The sequence below is a fragment of the Cetorhinus maximus genome, chromosome 26 (genome assembly GCF_964194155.1).
Source record: "Cetorhinus maximus chromosome 26, sCetMax3.hap1.1, whole genome shotgun sequence".
Lineage (NCBI taxonomy): Eukaryota > Metazoa > Chordata > Chondrichthyes > Lamniformes > Cetorhinidae > Cetorhinus > Cetorhinus maximus.
In genome coordinates this window covers 21,368,433-21,388,016 of record NC_135904.1, presented here as the reverse complement: position 1 = coordinate 21,388,016, position 19,584 = coordinate 21,368,433, and the positions used below count along the sequence as shown (strand labels likewise).

At 42.0% G+C, this 19,584-nt stretch overlaps 1 protein-coding gene across 2 annotated transcripts in view; it reads right to left on the bottom strand.

The window, feature by feature from the left end:
• LOC144668376 (DNA-binding protein RFX7-like) overlaps positions 1 to 14,751 on the bottom strand; it is a 65,857-nt gene extending 51,106 nt beyond the window's left edge. The window contains exon 1 of one of the 2 annotated variants that reach the window (XM_078530343.1): positions 14,431 to 14,751. In XM_078530343.1, the coding sequence (XP_078386469.1) occupies positions 14,431 to 14,564 (134 nt within the window). In that variant the 5' untranslated portion in view covers positions 14,565 to 14,751. The remainder of the gene's footprint in view (positions 1 to 14,430) is intronic. The other variant, XM_078530342.1, reaches the window with a different exon arrangement.
• Positions 14,752 to 19,584: the final 4,833 nt, after the last annotated feature.

The following is a 19,584-nucleotide window of genomic DNA, read 5'->3' as shown; positions in this document are numbered from 1 at the left end:
ATATTGTCTACCCATGTTCTTCCTACCAAAATGCACCACCTCACACTTCTCCACATTGAACTTCATCTGCCACCTATCTTCCCACTCCACCAACTTGTCTATGTCTTTTGAAGTTCTACACTGCCCTCCTCGCAGTTTACACGCTCCCAAGCTTCGTATCATCTGCAAACTTTGAAATTGTCCCCTGCACACCAAGATCTAGATCATTAATATATATCAGGAAAAGCAAGGGTCCCAATGCTGACCCCTGGGGACTCACTACAAACCTTCCTCCAGCCTGAAAAATATCCATTGACAATTACACTATGCTTCCTATTTTTCAGCCAATTTTGTATCCACATTGCTACTGTCCATTTTATTCCATGAGCAATAACTTTTCGCACAAGTCTGTTGTGTGGCACTGTATCAAATGCCTTTTGAAAGTCCATGTACACCACATCAACAGCATTACCCTCATCGACCCTTTCTGTAGCCTCTTCAAAAAACTCTAGCAAGTTAAACACGATTTCCCCTTTAGAAATCCATGCTGACTCTTCCTTATTAACCCATATTTTCCATGTGACTACAATTCTATCCTGAATAACTGTTTCTAGAATCCTGCCCATCTCTGAAGTTAAACCAACTGGTCTGTAATTGCTGGGCTTATCCTTACAACCTTTTTTTGAACAAGGGCATAATGTTTGCAATTCTCCAGTCCTCTAGCACCTTCCCCAAAAAGTTATGGCCAGTGCCCCTGCAATTTCTACTCACTTCTATTCACATGTTGAATCCTTGGATGCATCTCACCCGGTCCCGGTGCTTTGTCAGCTTTAAGCACCAACAGTCTATTCAACACTTCCTCCTTATCAACTCTGAACCCTTCCAGTGACTGAGTATTCTCATCTGTCACCATGGCCTGGGTAGCATCTACCTCCTTGGTAAAGATGGATGCAAAGTATTCATTTAATACCTCATCCACAGCCTGCTTTGTCCATGTGTAAATTCCCTTTTAGGTCCCTAATCTGCCTTACTCCTCCTTTTACCACCCTTTTACTATTTATATGCCTATAGAAGACTTTGGGATTACCCTTTATGCTGGCTGCCAGTCTTTTCTCATAATCCCTTTTCGCTTCTCTAATAATCTTTTTCACCTCCCCTCTGAACCTTCTGTATTCCTCTTGGTTCTCAATTGTATTTTCTACCTAACACCTGTCATAAGTGCATTTTTTTCTTTTTTAATCTTAATTTCCATCTCCTTTTTCATCCAGGAAGCTCTGGATTTGTTTGCCCTACCTTTCCCTTTCAATGGAATATATCTTGACTGTACTGGAATCAATTCTTTTTTGAAGGTAGCCCATTGTTCAGCTACAGTTTTCCTGCCAATCTTTTGTTCCAGTCTATCTGGCCCAGCTCCGTTCTTGCCCCATCGAAGTAGGCTTTCGTCCAGTTAATTATTCTTAACCTGGATTGCCTATCGTCCTTTTCTAACACCATCCTAAAACATACAATACAATGATCATTGTCTCCTAAATGCTCCCCGACTGACACATTATCTACTTGGCCCACCTCATTTCCAAGAACCAGGTCCAACAGTGTGTCTTCTCTCGGTGGATTGGGCACATACTGCAGTAGAAAATTTTCCTGAACACAATCTAGGAGCTTTTGCCCCTCTCCACCCTTTACACGACCACTGTCCCAGTTTATTTTCAGGTAATTATAGTCACCCATGAAAACTACTCTATAATGTTTGCACCTCTGTATAAATTCCCTGCAGAATTGTTCTTCTACGTCCTTCTCACTAGTTGGCAGTCTATAGACTACACCGAGCAATGCAGTTGCACCCTTTTTGTTCCCTGGCTCTAACCCAATTGATTCTGTCCTTGAACCCTCTGGGACGTCCTCTTTCTCCAGCACTGCAATGCTGTCCTTAACCAATACTGCCACCCCACCTCCTTTCCTTCCTTTCCTATCTTTTCTGAACACATTGTACCCAGGAATATCTAACTGAATACCTAACCAGTTCTGCCCTTTCTTGAGCCAGGTCTCTGTTATCGCCACATCAAATTTCCAAATGGCAATCTGCGCCTGTCCCCAACCTTATTGACTATACTGCATACGTTCACATACATGCACAATAACCCTGATTTAGATTTTGTTACTTTCTCCCTCATCCCAACTTCACCTATTCACTTACTATTCTCTAGGTGGACATTAAGGGCCCATGGCATTATTCAAACAGCAGGGAAGTTCTTCCAGTATCCTGGCTAACATTTAGCCCTCAACCAATACCTAAACCAGAAGATCCAATATTTATTTCATCAGTCTTTGTGGGAACTTGTGGTGTGCAATTGGCTGCATAACATCTGAGACATCCTGAGGTCATGAAAGGCACTGCATAACTTCAAGTCTTTCCCTTTTTTCATATAATTTGCAAACTACAAAGACCAAAACCACAGCTCTGCTTCCTTTTAGTCCCAACTCGAGAAACATTCTTTTAGGTGCAGAGAATGATAAGCTAATTGAAAATGAAGTTAACTGCAATATAAAATAAAATTACAAGCAAAAACCAAGCCTTGGACAAGGGTACTTGATCATGCAAAATGGGATAGATGAAGTATAGATCATATAGTTCAAAGCTGGGCATCCATAGAGCATTGCAAGTCATCAGCAAGATCATATTCCACCACAATCAGTAAACAGCATATCTCTCATTCCAGCATCAACAAACCAGCGGATAAACCTGATTCAATGAGGCATCTAAAAGAGCATGCCATGAGCAGCATCAGGCTCATGTAAAAATGAAGCACCAGCCTGGTGCAGCTATAACACAAGGTTGTATACATGCTAAACAGCAGAAGCAGTATACAATAGATAGAACTAAGTGATTCCTCAACCAACAGATCAAAGCTCTGTAGTCCTGTCACATCCATTCGTGAATGGTGGTAGACAATTAAACAACAAACGGAGTAGGCTCCATGAACATCCACACCCTTAATGATGGTGGAGCCCAGCATGCGAGTACAAAAGGCAAGGCTGAAGTAGTTGCAGCCATCTTCTGCCAAAACTGCTAATTTGTTGATCTACCATCTGAGAAGCCAGTCTTCAGCCAATTCAATTCACTCCACGTGGTGACAAGAAAGGCCTGAACACAATGGATAGAGCAACAGCTGAAACATCCCAGCTGTAGTACTGAAGACTTCTGCTGCATAACTAGCCATGTCTCTAGTCAAGCTGTTCCAGTACAGGTACAACACTGGCAAGGCACAAGGTGAATTGCTCATTTGGAAAGCCGGCACAGACACAGTGGGCTGAATGGCCTCCTTCTGTGCTGTAACTATTCTGTGATTTGTCCTGTTCACAAAAAGTCCAATCTGGCCAATTACCATCCCATCAATTTCCCCTCAATCAGTAAAGCAAGGCATCGCCAAGAGTGCTTTTTAATAACACTTGCCATTAACCCGCTCAACAATGCTCAGTTTGGGTTTTGCCATGCTCATGCAATGCCTGACCTCATAACAGCTCATAAATTGGTCCAAAAATAGATAAAGGGGCTGAATGCCAGAGGAGAGATGAGAGCGATTACCCTCGACATCAGGGTAGCATTTAACCATGCTATCAAGGAGCCCGAGTAAAATTAAAGTCAACGGGAACTAGGAGGGAAGCTCTCTAATGGCTGTAGTCACACCAGAAAGGAAAATGGTTGTGATAGTTGGGGGCCCATCGCATTCAGTTGCTTATCAATGACCATCCCTCTACCATAAGGTCAGGAGTGGGGATGTTCGCTGCTGATTGCACAGTGTTCAGTACCATTCGTGACTCCTCAGATAATGAAGTAGTCTGTGTCTGCATGAAAGACCATTCAGGCTTGGGCTGATAACAATTGTGTCACACAAGTGCCAAGCAATGACTACCTCCAACAAGAGAGTTTTTAAAACCACTTCTGCTTGATGTTCAACACCAATACTATCACTGAATCCCCCACCATCGGTATGCTGGGGATCACAAACAACCAGAAATTTAACTGGGCCAGCCACATAAATACTGTGGCCCACAAGAACAGGTCAGAGATTGGATAGTTTGCAATGAGTAACTCACCTCCTGGTTCCCCCAAACCTTCCCACCATCTACAAGTAATAAGTCCAGTGTAATGGAATATTCTCCATTTGCCTGAATGAGTGTAGTTCTACCAACACATAAGAAGCTCAACACCATCCAGGACAAAGCAGCCACTTTGTTTGCCACCTTATTCACCACCTTTCAACTCTCACTCCCTCCACCAAAAGTACACCGTAGCAGCAGTGTGTACCATTTACAGGATGCACTCCAACAACTAGCCAGGACTTCTCTGACAACATCTCCCAAACCTATGACCTCTATCACCTTGAAGGACAAGGGCAGCAGGTGAATGGGAATACCATCACCTGCAAGCTCCCCTCAAAGTAGCACGATATCCTGACCTGGAAATACATCGCCATTCCTTCATCGTCACGGGTCAAAAGCCTGGAACTTCCAACCAAACTCCACTGTGGAAATACCTTCATCACTTAGACAGCTGTGGTTCAAGAAAGCTGCTCACTGCCCACCTTCTCAAAGGATGACCTTGCCACATCTTACGAATGAAAAATTTTTTATAATAGATTTTGGAGGCTCTGTCCTCCCTCCTGTTTGGGTAGCAGTAATCAATTTAGCATCCAATTAATTTTCACCTCAACAAGAGTGGCTTTTTAAATTTCAGATCAGTGAAACATTGCTCACAGAATAATTCTATATAAATAAGAGTAAGGCCAACTGCAATCTTTCTCCCAGCATCATCTTTATTTGCTCATCCATGCAAAGCCTCGACCTTAAGTTCTGTGGGAAAACGTGAATTTTTCTATAATTCTTAACTAAGTCTGTTAAAAGCAGTATGACCTGGATTGAAGGCACCCATCTTGTCACAATGAACTGTAGACTGCTGCAACAGTATGGCAGCCAGGTTATCCTGACGGAAACACACGTATATGACCACAGCATCAGGCGACACTATTTACTACTGAAAGATTTTCTTTCAATGAGCTTCATAAACAGCATTCTTCAACTGTAGAATGTTTTGTGCGTATACACATTCACCACAAGACATGCAACCTCAAATTCTTTGCGAACACATCCTAAGACTGCTAGCCTTCATCACAGGTCTGAATCAGTGGAAGTAGTCTGCCAAAGAGCCAGTCAGTGCACAGTATTGCAAAGTGTGCTGACTAGCACTCCTCTGGCTCAAGGAAAAGACAAAACCTCCTTACTAAAGGACAGCAATGTACACGGATGTCCAGAACAATGAGATCTTGACTCAACAGGCGGCTATTAATGCTGTGAAAAATATTACCCGAGAGCTGTACTTTTTTTAAAAAAGTTAAATACAGCCCTCAGACTGGCAACTATTTCCTCAATTTGAATTTTTTTAAAACCTGACTGGAACGACTGTGGTTCAGATCCAAGCTGGACTCCAAGAGTTCAGTGAAATACTTGAATGTTTGACTGATCGCATCATTTTGCTATCCCCACTGCCCACTCCTCCAACACCTCATGATTAATTTGTAACTTTCACAACAAGCCCTCTTGCAGGCTCAAATTCTGAAACAGGGCATGTACATATGTGATGCCAAAAAGAGGATATACAATACTTAAACCCAGAAAGCACATATTAAGCAACTGAAACAAATTTGAAGAACAGAACCAGGCTTTAGTCAAAGCAGTGATACTAAATTGACTCACATCTTAATAAGCAATTTGATCTAAAAAAATTGAGCATCAACACTAAGAAATAGCAACATAGAAATGAAGAAACTGCAAAAAAAAACCCCACAAATATGACAAGATTAACAATTAGCAGCAAATGAGTAAACATTTTAAATCTTTGTTTCCTCGTGTGAAACAACAGAACGACAGCTGATAGGAGATGATGATGCTAACTACAGTATTGACTTGCAGCCAGCAGCAACTTGTTTATGCCACCAGGCTGCAAATCAGACTCTTGGGTCCAGGAAACAGTTTTGCAGATGCATGCTTACACACATAGAGCTCCGTTCTTGGCCGGTAAATTTTACAAGCATTAAGACTGCTGCAGGGCTGCCCTTTTTTTTAGATATTTGTTTCAGCATTACAAAACATCCAGGAGGTCCAGGTGAGTCACTGAGCATTTATAAACCAAAATTATACATCAATAAATTAAAGCAGTATAATACTGCTCCTGGGGAGTCTCTCACCACTCTCCTCCAGAGTTAAGCTCTGGCTCAACTCTGAAGTTTCAATGCCAGAAGTGACAACATAAGTCACCTTAGATGAAATTTCAGCATAAAGCCCTTTATGCAGTGCACGTTCTTCAAGATGGATAGTTAGTGCAAGGATGTAATGTTTATAAGGGACAATTACATATGCTATCATTCATTTGGATTTAATTTATGTTAGGTGTGTGATGTAAACTTTCATTTTGTTTCTAGTTTCTCTCTCCTCCCTTTTCCATGTGAAATGTATCACAGCATGTTTTAATTGGTTAAAAATTTACTATGGTGCACAGGAAAAATGTTAAATCCAAAGAACCAATCAACTCCTCTGTCTTTTATCTTTTAAAGAATAAGGCATAAAGTTTTACTTTTATTTAAAAACTGTAGAGCAAATCTATTTAGAAAAATTTACTACCTCACAGGACACTATTATACCAAACCAGGTATCTTAAGGTTTGCACAATTGCACAATCGCAATGACCTACGGCACTGAACCACTCGCACAATTTAAACAACCCAACACTAGAAGCCAGGAATTTAGAAGATTTACCTTTATGTTGCTGGTCATCGCTGGTAAATTTTCATCTTCCCCACAGAAACAAAAGCAAGGGGCAAAAGTCCAATAACACAATGTGATTATACAGATGGGACTATATAGGTTTCTATGAAAGTCTGAGCTGAATGGGTCAAATGACCTCCCGAATCTGTGCTTAGCTTTGTAATCACAGGCATGTCCAGCAATTATCAAGCATTAAATAAATTAACTTTCTCAATAATAGAAGCCATCCTGCTTACTTGGGCATGTATCATTCACTACTACTGGGTCAAAATCCTGGAATTCCTATTCTAACACCATCATTGAGGAATCTTCACCACAAGGACTGCAACAGTTCAAGGTGGCCCACCTCAAAGCAGCAAGGGATGGGCAATAAATGTGACCTTGAAAGCATCATCTATTTCCTGTGAACAAGTGAAGCCTAATGTGAAGGTTTTCACGACAAACATAGGGCACAAATCTTGTTTTAACCCATCATGTACAGAATCTGTGTGTTGTAAAGGGAAATGATCTTACCAGCCAAATTTGTGTGGAGAAACCGAGAATTGGGTTTTGTTAAAAGATTCAATAGAGGTTAAAAAAAATTGCCATTTAGGTTCTGAAGGAAGTTACATCCTTTATAAACTACAAATTTGTTATGCCAGCATCAAAATACCCAAACTACATAGTTCCAACCAGCAACAAGTAACCAACCTTAGAAAACCTAGTGAAAGTTGGAACTAATGCAAGCATAGGACCAAACGGATGTATTTCAGCTTTGTGGAATGTGATGATAGTGTTCCCTAAGGATCTATCCTTGGGTCTCTTAAAGACATGAGGAAATATACCAAAGTTTGCTGTTGATATTGATTCACAGGACATGGCAAACTACAAACAGCCTATAGGAGTTACAAGGCATGTTAGAAGAATTGGCAAATGCAGTTCAACACAGAAAAATGTGAATGGCATTTTGGAAAAATGAGCAGTGAAATCAAGTAAGTAAGATTTTGTCACAAAATAGAGGACAAGAGAAATTTAAGGGTTTACACACATGACCTTTAAAGTGCAGATTGAAAAAAAAAGTAAATGGGATTCTGGGTTTAACATATGGAGACTTAAAGCAAAAACAGAGAGGTGCTATTGAATGTCTACAATAGTTTAACAGCTCAATTACAGAAAGGATATTGAAGTGCTGGAAAGGGTATGAAACACTTCACATACTAGACATGCCAAATTCTGGCTATAAAGGTTTGAAAAATTTAGAATCATTTCATCAGGCCCAAGAAGGTTAAGAAGGATGTGACAGGTTTTCAAAATTACTCAAGGTTTTGAGCGTGAAAACAGGTGGAGATTGTTTCTGCCTGTTGGCAAATTTGTGATCAGTGCAATGGACTCAGAATTATCAGTAGAAAAACGGAAGGAGGAATTTCGAAGAAATGCTTTCACACAAAGGGCTCTTACGTGGAATGCTATACACAAGTGGTTATTGAGGTAGAAACTATATCTAAAAAAGAAATCGTAATATTTGAAAAGAAGGAATATGAAAGGCTCTGGAGAGGTTACGTGAAAATTGGATTAAGGTAGAAAGCTCCAATTGAAAAGCTAACATATAGGCGATAGGCCAAAAATCCTCCTCCAAGCTGTAACTTATATTACCTTATGCTTTGTCTTAAACCTGAGTATGAAAGTATTGTTCTTTGAAATATGAGAATGTGAACAAGTGGAGCTTCCCACCTCCAACACAAGCAGATCCAGATTGAGCCCAGAAAAGAGCACCAGGTCTCTGCATAAATACTCCAAAAACAGGCTCAAGTGTAGCAATTTATCGTAGCTCAGCCATTATGGTTTCACATTGTTCTAATGTGTGATGCTTATGTGAAAATTACTCCCACCAGTACCAGGTCTAAAACCACCAACACATCAAACAACTGTCACGGTTCACATGTTTTCTCTGGACCACATTTAGAAAGTCATCTACACAGTTCAAGTGAACATGAAAATTTTACACACCATCTCTACTAAAATCAAAATAACAGTGTGTAGAGTTTGCTTGTCACAATTTGTAAAACACCAGCAAAATTAAAAAACACTCACTTAAGTTGAATGCAGCACCACATTTGATGACTGCTACACTATAAAATAATTCTACACACTTAATTCCTTTCCTGAGGGTTACAGGTCAATATTAATTCCTGCAAACAAGAAATTTAATGTGTACCCCACGTTCTCCTCTTGCACTTTCAACTCTATCCTCTTAAACTGGGGAAAACAGATCAAGATCACCCACTTACCATTTTTTTCTTCAAGATATGTTAAGAACTGCCTAGCTTTCATGAAAAGTTTTTCAAACTTTTTATGAAGATTAAGAAAGAAAGAAAAAATATTTCACTGGATGCATTTCAAGGCAATCTCTTTTTTGGATTGATGGTGGTCATTAAAAAGATACAGGTCGGGGTCTCAAGAATACAATTTTAGACAAACTTGGTAGATAAAGTCTATCTTACCAGACCCAAACATGTAATCAAAACACAAAATGCTGGAAATGCTAGAAATACTCGATACGTCTGGCAGCATCTGTGCAGAGAGAAACAGGGAGTTAACATTTCAGGTAGATGACTTTTTAAATCAGAACTAGGTTTTAAATTGGAGTTCTGATCAAAGATCACCAAACTGAAACATTAACGCTATTTCTCCTTCCACGGATGCGGCCAGACCTGAGTACTTCCAGCATTTTTTGCTGTTATTTCAGATTGAGCATCCATAGCATTTTACTTCTGTATTAGACCCAACCGTGCATTCTGTTTGCAAACTGGTTCAGTTTTTCTCTTTAAACAGAGATATGTTATGCTGCAGAGATTGCATGTGACAAAGAATAGAACTTGCGTCATGTGCTAATACAGTAACAACGTTTTGGGAATACCACTGTCAGGAGAGGTTTGAGGTGTACAATAAAATGGAAACTGCTGGGGGAAAACAGGACAGGCATGGGTTGAACAGATATAGTTGAATAATCATGCATCCACATGGCAGCTACAATAACCAACATAAAGATTATCACAACTACACTACCAATAAAACAGCTAACTCAACATTTGCACCTGAGACAAGGGCAGATGTCTTGGGCAAAGGGGAAATTTTTATCACTCATCACAAATGCAATACATGCAATAGGAAACCTAGTACTTTTAATTTGAGTGCCTACATCTAAAATGTTTATATAGCAAGGCGTAACGATTATTTGCTTTGCATTTTAAAAAAGCAGCTGGCTGCATAGGTAGAGTAAGGATGCTGATTGTAACCAAAAGGTGTTGTTGGGTATAACTGCTGCCATGGTTCATACAGGGAAAGTGCAAATATCCCAACAGATGTAACACCAGCTTAAGGTGCAGAGTCAGGTGATAACTCTTCATCTACTTTATTATCAGTCAATGACTATTCTGTCCTACCACTTCCTTGGTCTCTCATTCAATCCTCCCTTCTAGACTTTCCTCCATCTTTTCTAATGTAAATTTTCACCATGTAAATTATAAATATGGAGAGTGTTATTCTAATTATTCTACGTTAAGCTTCTCCCATCTATTCCAGTGTCTTATGCGCAAGGTATTAATCTATTGAAGCTCCACGACACAGAAGTCGGAATGCCCTTGTAGGTGAAATATGACTATGCAAACATATGTGAATAGGGAATTATGAAAGCATAACAAATGCTTGCACCCAGCATTTTTCCCAGATGCTGTCAATCCAAATGGTCAGGAAATATTATTGCAGGGAAAACACAATCATAAACTAATTTTCCAAGGACTTCAGTAAACTATATATATTAAAAGTTTTACATTGCCACACTTGTCAGCTTTTTACATTGCAAATTCATATGTCAACATTGTTAATGGAACTGCCTACGTAAACTTGTCACATTATTATACCTTCCCACGAGTCGAGGAGTTGCAGTATCTATTACACAATTACAGTATGACAAGTTTACAAAAACAGTTGCCATCGTAAGTATGAATACAGGGACTTAGAATTGAAATAAGATAAGGACATGACATATAACTTTAAAACAGAGATCAGTTACATCTCCATGCCCTGTTCCAATTACGCCCCCACCTTTAACTCCCCAACAAGACTACACTTAGTCCTGACTTCCTACGTGCAACATGACAGATCAGCTGACAATCCATAATTTGCTTTTAAGCTCCAAAATTTGCTGATCCCATTCCTATGGCATCACAAAGATATTTCCTTTTTCTAATTTTCCATGGACAATGTCATAACGGAGCCACTAGTATCATGAACTTCTGCTAAGAGTCTACTGATGTTCTATCTACTCTGCCCATAAGACTTCCTTGCTGCATTTTCATGTTTAATAACCTTGGGTCATATTAGCCGACATGAACTTATCTAGTTCCCATTTTAATCCTTAAAACATTATCATTTTGTTTCACTCCCTTTACCAGTATCCATTTCATATGTCACTGCTCTTTTACTGAAGTTTTGCTTGAACTGCCCAATTTTTAAAAATATCCCTTACTTTGAAACGACAACCCCTTTATGCTTGAAGTTGCTATGCTACAAAAGAGCTGTCTGGATCTAAATTCCACAAAACTTGTGTGGGCAAGGCCAGGACTTGTTGCCCATCCTTGATTACCAAATTGAATGGCTTGCTAGGCCATTTCAGAGGGCAATTAAGAGTCAACCACACTACTATGGGTCTGAAGCCACATGTAGGCCAGACCAGGTAAGCTTGGGGATTTTGCATCAGTGAACCAGGGTTTTTACAACAATCAATGATGGTTTCATAGTCACCATTACTGAGACTAGCTTTCAATTCCAGATTTATTAATTAATTGCTGTTAAATTCCACCAGCTGACTTGGCCACAGGGCATTAGCCTGGGCCTCTTGATTACCAGTACACCACTGTCTCTCCTAAATACATCTGTTAAATCACCCTTGTCTTCGCACAATACAGAGAAGTCCCAGGGCTGCTAATCTTTCCTCATAGCTCTAAAGCCTTAATTCTGGAATCGTGAACAGCCTTCCATTGCATTCCTTCCAGCACCAGAGTGAGACCTAAATCCGTACAGTACTCCCGATTTAGTTTAATCAAGGTCAAAATAAAATTTTTTAATGACCTGTCTACTCAGTGGTTAAACATATCAAATTGCATCTACCACTTTTCTACCAACAGCCCTAGTTTTTTTTGAGCTTTTTGGATTTACACACACTGTTGCCTTAAAATTCAGACACTACATAATCCTATCCTCCATATCATCTGAAAAGGTAAACCATAGCTGCTCCAATGCCAATCCCTGTGCCATTAAAACAGCTGCCACCCAAATTCCTCGTGCACCACTGCATGCTGTGGTCTACCAAGCAGCCAATTGCTAATCAAGATTATACATCGTCAGTTATCCTCTGCATCCGAATATTATGAAAATTATTCTTTTCATTCATTGAGAAAATAGAGCTCCAAAATATGACAACGGGAAAATGTATAATTTTTGTAACACCAAAGCATTTTAATCTGAAGCCTCTATGAAAAGTACAATCTGAATTTCAGTCTATAATATGCCAAGTAGATACCTCAACAGAAACAACATATCAGTTAATTCAGCCAACAGATTTAAACAGATCCAGTACTGTTTTTATTTTGCTTCAAATGCGTGGCTTAATATTAAAGAGAAGTGCTCCAGAGTTAAAGTAATCTGCGTAAAGTAGAAATATTGCAGCAGAGGTACAAAATTACAGGCAACATTTGTTTTGAAACTATTTCTCCTAAAACAGTCCACTTCAGAAGCACACGTTACTGTCAGCAAGGAACTACTTCAAAACTGTTATCAATGCTCTACTGTTATCAGCCACTAGGTGTATTTTCAGCAAAGCAAGATGAGCCGATTAGGCCAAGAACCATCCATTTCACTTCTGCAAGCTGCTCCATCTGGCAGCCCAACCAAGAGCTGGCCTAAACTTACGTTCAAGTTCAAATGTGACAGCTGTAAGACATTGACCCGTGAGAAACTAGTTAACTGTCTGATTACAGGCCACCTTTACAAACAAATTGCAACACACCCTGAATGGAAAAAAATATTCTTCTTTTCTCGAAGAGTGGGGAATTCTAGTACATTATAAAGCATGCTTTGGTTGAGACAATTACATGGAATTTGGGATCAAGCCCAAAGGCTGATGTCAATGTACAGCAGGTTTTTTTGCTTCAGAAGATTAAATGGAATTTACATATGACAAAATTTGCAAGATCAACAAAGGTTCTCACAACAAACACTATACTGCACTAAATAACATGACATTTTAAAAGTTGTAAAATTACTTGCATCATTTGAAATTGTTAGATCACTGACTCAGATATGGTAAAAGCAAATGCTGCAGGGGTTGCACACTGATAAATCTCACTGCAACTTACATTTATATTGCACCTTTAACATACTGCAGTGCCCCAAGGCACTGGAGGATTCAGACAAAATTTGAAGAGCGGGTCTCATAAGGAGGTATGAGGGCAGGTGACCAAAGCCATGGTCAAAGAGGAGAGAGGGGTTGAGGGATGGGATTCCAGAGTTTAAGAGCTGGACATCTTGCGGCACAGTCAACAAAGGAGGGGCAAAGGAAAGGACTCAAGAGGCCAGAATTGGAATCACGCAGAGTCTTCACAGGGTTGTAGGACTGGGGGTTACAAAGATTGGGAGGGACATGGCAGTGACGGGATTTGAGCACAAGGTTGAGAATTTTTAAGTCAATGCGTTATTGAACTGTGAGCCAATGTTGGCCAGTGGGTGAGCAGAGGGTCAAGAAACTTAGTGCAATTAAAACAATAATTGTTGGATGAAAAAATGTATTATACTAATTGATCTACATACTTTCAACTATTTGTGCAACAAATATGAAACATATATTTTACATTTAAATATTTTTGAATTTTTAACACTTATGAATGTCAAACATATGAAGAACAAAACCTATGAACATAGTTTGTCAGTACATAACCAATCTGTTATGATTTGAAATGCAGACATCTGGCAGTAGTTCCAGCTTAATCCTGTTTTTTCTATGTTGGAACATCTATATAAATCAAAAGTTAACAAGTTGGAGCTTACTAAATTCTACTCAAAATAAATGTTCGCGGGCGCATTCATTAACAATATTTTCGTTCACACGCTCCTTAACTCCTAATCGAAGGTTTTGGGGGGGGGGGGGGGGGGTGGTGAGGGGGAAGCACCGTGACGGTAACGTCTTGACATTTTAACACACAAAAATGCAACAAAATAAAATGTCAGTGATCTCCATTGTGTCATATTTCAATTCCTGGATGGCACGTCTTTAAAAAAAAAAGACACAAAAATCCCATCCCCCCCACCTTCTTCCAACGCAATGGACAACAAAACCCTTAAATCTATTCAAAACGTGCAGATGAAAACATAAAGCAAAAAAAAAATGTATTTTACAGGTATTTTCCCCAAAGAAAAAGCCATAGCCCAGTAGGCATAAAATATAACCTGCCCATGAAATATTCAATACCAGCACATACATATTATATATATATATGTCTATATAGATATATATAAATATATATATATAAATAAAATATCCGGCTCAGGACAGGCACAGACTTGTTTATGAAGCAGGCCCCAATTTTGCTCGCTTACCAGATCGAGTTTTTCAGTTTCTGCTGCAGTGCACTGGCCTCCGACTCTGCCATGCCGGGCACCAGGGACGGCAAAGCCCCCGTGCCCTCTTGTTTGTGAAGTTGTTGCTCGGGCTCCGGCTGCTCCTCTGCCATGGTGATGGTGGTGTGGAGGAGGTGGAGGAGAGAGAGAGAGAGAGAGAGAGAGAAGGGGGGGGGCTGGTGGTGGTGTGGGAAGAGGAGGGGAAGGAAAGGAAAGGGAAGGTCTCAGCAAGTTAAGCGTGGGAGGGCGAGCGAGGGGTTGGAAGGGATGGGGCGGGCGGAGAGGAGACCGGTGGGGGGGGCCGGGGGACACGCACAGCGACTAGGCCGCAAGCTCTTATCGGCCCCGCAGGAGTGAGCAGCGCCTCCCCCACCCTCCTCTCCCCCCACCCGCCACCGACGCCGCCACCGCCACCCTCCCGCTTTCACAGGCCGCTGCCAGGCGCCCCTCGCCGGGGATTGTTCAGCAGAGCGACGCGGCCCCGAGCCCAGCAGCGCGCTCTCCCCGGCTCTGGCGCATCGTTATCCCGCTCCGTGTCGGAAAGCGCTCCCGTTCTTCTGTCAGTGAAATCTATATAAAATTAAAATAATCCGATCATTTGGGGGATTTTGGCTGAAGAAAATAACTAAAATTCCCTTGGTGATTTTTTTTGCGTGTCTGTGTGTGTGAGGGAAAGGGGTGGAAGGCGGGGGGGGGAGAGGGGGGCGGGATTGGGGGCCGGCGGTTGGCGAAGGTGTTAAATTCCGGACGCGCTGCCGATTCCACGGGCTCTTCGCTCGGAGCCGAAATCAACCCGAGCGCAGGCTGCACTGCGCAGGCGCACCCCGTACACGGTCCGGGGGTGGGGAGGGGGAGGAGGGAAACCAGGGTCCTAATGTCCCCTCCCCTCCCCTTGGGCTCCGATGCCCCCACTCCCCGATGTCCTACTGGCCACTTCGCCCTGCTCCCTATGACCCCTCTCCAAGCTGGCCATAATCCTTCTGTCCCACTGGGACCTAGTGCCCCCTCCCCCTCGTGGCCTTATGCCTCCTTCCCGTGGTCCAATACCCCCTTCCCCCCCCCCCATGGTATTATGCCCCCTGCTCCCCCCCCCCGTATCCTATTGTCCCCTGCCACCCCCCCCCTGTGTTCCTATGCCACCTGCACCTCCCCCCCCCCCCCCCCCCCCGGTGATCCTATGTGCCCCATGCCCTCTTGGTCCTATGCCCCCTCCCCCCTTTGGTCCTATAACCCCTGCACCACCCCTCCCCCGTGGTCCTATGCCCCCCACCAGGTCTTAATGCCCCCCTCCATCAAGTCCTTATGCCTCTTCCACCAGGTCCGAATGCCACCTTTCCCACCTGGTCCTAACGACCCCCTCCTCCAGGGCCCAATGCCCTCCCCCCTCATGGTCCTATGCCCCCCTCCCCTGGGATCCTAATACCCACTCACTCCAAACAGGTCCTCATGCTAACCTTCCCCAGGATCGTAATATCCCTCCTCTCCCTGTTCCTAATGGCCCTTATCCTCGCAGGTCCCAATCTGCCCACTCCCCGGATCCCAATGTCACCCCAGATCCCAACGTTCCCACACCCCCCACCGTGTTCTCCTCCCCAGGTCCTAATGTTGCACCTCCCCCAAACTTTACCTAACCCCAGGGATTTGGTGAATGCAGCAGAGCCAGATTGCAAAGTAGGAGATGTATGAATTGTTGCACAAAAGCATGCGCTTTTATATATATGTATAGATTTTTAATTATTAAAGATATGATGATTGCACATGTTTGATGTTGCCAGTGTTCCACTGGATTCATAAGTTCAAGTTACAAAATCATACATCACAGAAGGAGCCATTCATGTCGATCCCAGCTCTTTGAAGTAGCAGTCCAATGTGTCCCACTCCATCATGCTCTTTCCCCATACCTGTAATTCTTTTGTCCTTTGAGCATTGAAGTTGGATCTTGGTTGCTGGTTGCTTTACATCTTTTATGTAAAGCATGATGTTGATTCTGTGACATGCAGTAAATATTTTCATATTACTTTAGGTCAAGTTTGAAGGCGTGGATGTGACAGATCTGTGCAAATCTATGATTTCAGTAAAGCATTTTTTTCACTCAATATTCTCCTCTCCTCTTTGCTGAGGTATAGTTTCACAGATAAAATTGAGGACATTATTCATATGCACTAGCCATATAAATACTGTGGCTACAAGAGCAGGTCAGAGGCTAGGAACCCTAAGGTGAGTAACTCGCCTCCTGACTCCCCGAAGCCTGTCTAGCATCTACAAGGCACAAGTCAGGAGTGTGATGGAATACTTTCCGCTTGCCTGGATGAGTGCAGCTCCAACAACACTCAAGAAGATTGATACCATCCAGGACAAAGCAGCCCACTTGGTTAGCACCCCTTCCACAAACTTTCATCCTCCTCCACCACCGACAAACAGTGGCAGCAGTGTGCACCATCTACAAGATGCACTGCAGAAACTCACCAAGGCTCCTTAGGCAGTAACTTTCAAACCCATGACTGCTACCATCTAGAAGGACAAGGGCAGCAGATACATAGGAACATCACCACCTGGAAGTTCCCCTCCAAGCCACTCACCATCCTGACTTGGAAATATATCACCGTTCCTTCACTGTCGCTGGGTCAAAATCCTGGAAATCCCTCCCTAACAGCACTGTGGGTGTACCTACACCACAGGGATGCAGTGGTTCAAGAAGCCAGCTCACCACCACCTTCTCAAGGACAATTAGGGATGGGCAATAAGTGCTGGCCTAGCCAGCGATGCCCACATCCCTTAAAAGAATTTTTAAAAAATGAATGTAAGTGAGCTACTCAGCCACAGAGGCATCACTGTGTCCTGTTCTTGACAATGAATACTTCTAGCAGAGTCTTCTAAGCAGGGTCATAAGAGATATTTGGCCAATTTCCTTTCCCTAGCCCAGGGCCAAGGACACCAATTCCAGCATCTTTATCACCATTCTGGAATCAGCTGACCCAAGATGGCCTGGGGTTCAAAATTGGGACTTTCCTGGTTTATAAGGTTCTGCTGCTCATTGGGTAAACTTATTGAATCATTGAGAGGGTCATAAACCAATCATGTTTGTAACTCAGATGGAAAACAATGAGCAGATTCGACAGCACCTGTGCAGAGGACAGGCCGCAAATCGGTCTGCTCTCTCCAAAGATGCTGCCTGACTCATCAATTTTCCTGCAAGCAAGGAGATCCACAAGCTGACTCTATCTCCCTGTTATACTCCTCCAGTAACATCAATTATGGTGAGCTCTGAGGAAGAGTTAAAAGGGCTTATAACGTTAACTCTTTTTTTTCTCTCCACAGATGCTGTTAAGCCTGCTGAGTTTTTCCAGCATTTTCTGTTTTTGTTTCAGATTTCCAGCATCCACAGTATTTTGCTTTCATATTATGGTGAGCGTATCCATGGGAACACCACAGGGAACAACTTTGAGTCAGCCTGCAAGTTCCCCACCTCAAGGAAAATACTTTCCAGACTGAAAATACCACACTTTCTGGCTGTAATATGTCTGTGTGGCTCTTAGGCCTTTCAAAGTCATGTTTCCCACAGATGGCTTTGAGGCCTAGATAGCAAGGATGCCAGCACAGTTCAAGGGCATCCAAGGCTGCAGGACAATTTGCACAATTTTTTGAAGGTGTCATCTGACATTTGGTGGTATGCTTACCCCTGAGTTGGTGATTGTAGGATTAATTCCACCCCAACACCAGAACACCTAAATTAAGCTGACAGTCCAATAAAGCAAAGGGAATTGTTCAAGGCACCATCGTTTAGATGCAGTGCTAAGCCTTACTCTTTTGTTATTTTGAGAGGATGTGAAAAGCACGATTTGAAAAAGAGCAGGACGTTCTTTTGGTGTCCTGGCCAACATTCTTCTCTCATCCAACACTAACAAAAGTAGATTAAATATTCATTCTTTTGCTGTTTCTGGGAACATGCAGTGTGCAAAAGTAACTGTGGTATTCACCTATATAACAAAAGTCACTGTACTTCAAATTAATTCAACGTATGCTAAGCGCTAAACTTTGAGATTTTTCTGAAAGATGTGATAAGATGCAATGTAAATGCAAATCTTTCTTTTCTATTGCCATCATTTCATGGTTTCAATAAGCTCATACAGAAACTAATTAAACAAACTGTTTAAATCTGCACAGAGGTAGGAAGGTTTGCATTCCACTGAATCTAGTTAATATTTGGACTGTCTGGAGTTATTTTACTAAACATGTATGGTTGTGCAGGTGGCAGCACAACAGTGTCAACATTCCCTTCACAGCCAGATGATTGAGTTCCAGGATTTCTGATATCTCAATCCACTAGCCATCGTACCAATGTGACTCAACAGTTTTAATTTGTCTGTAGGTTTACAGCCTTGGACAAGTAATATATTCCACTTCAAAATAATTGTGGAAAACTGAAGCTGCTGACTTCATGCATCATTAGGAACAACTACGGAAAAGCTTGTGGCCTTCATGGATTTACATCCCAAGATACCAAAGGATGTAAGATGTTGTGAGGCTTTGTGGGGGACAACGCAGCATAAATAAAGCACTGGAGAAGTCAGATAATTATTAAACCTTTTCAGAACCTGATAGAACCCTAGAACTATAGAAAAGTTACGGTGCAGAAAGAGGCCATTCAGCCCATCATGTCTGCGCCAGCCAAAAAGAGAAAAAAGAAACTAGCCACTCATTTTAATCCCACTTTCCAGCACTTGGTCCACAGCCTTGCAGGTTACAACACTTCAGATGCAGATCAAGGTACTTTTTAAATGAGTTGTGTGTTTCAGCCTCAACCACCAACTTCGGCAGCGAATTTCAGACACCCACCATCCTCTGGGCGAAAAAGCTTTTCCTCATGTCCCTTCTAAGCCTTCTACCAACCACCTTAAATCTTTGCCACCAGCAAATGACCTCCCAGCTAGGGGAAACAAGTAATTCCTGTCTACCCTATCTAGGACCCTCATAATTTTGTACACCTCAATTAGGTCACCCCTTAGCTTCCTCTGTTCTAAGGAAAACAACTCTAGCTGACCCAATCTCTCCTCATAGCTGCAAATTTCAAGCCCTGGCAACATGCTTGTAAATCTCCTCTGCACTCTCTCCAAATAATTATGTTCTTCCTGT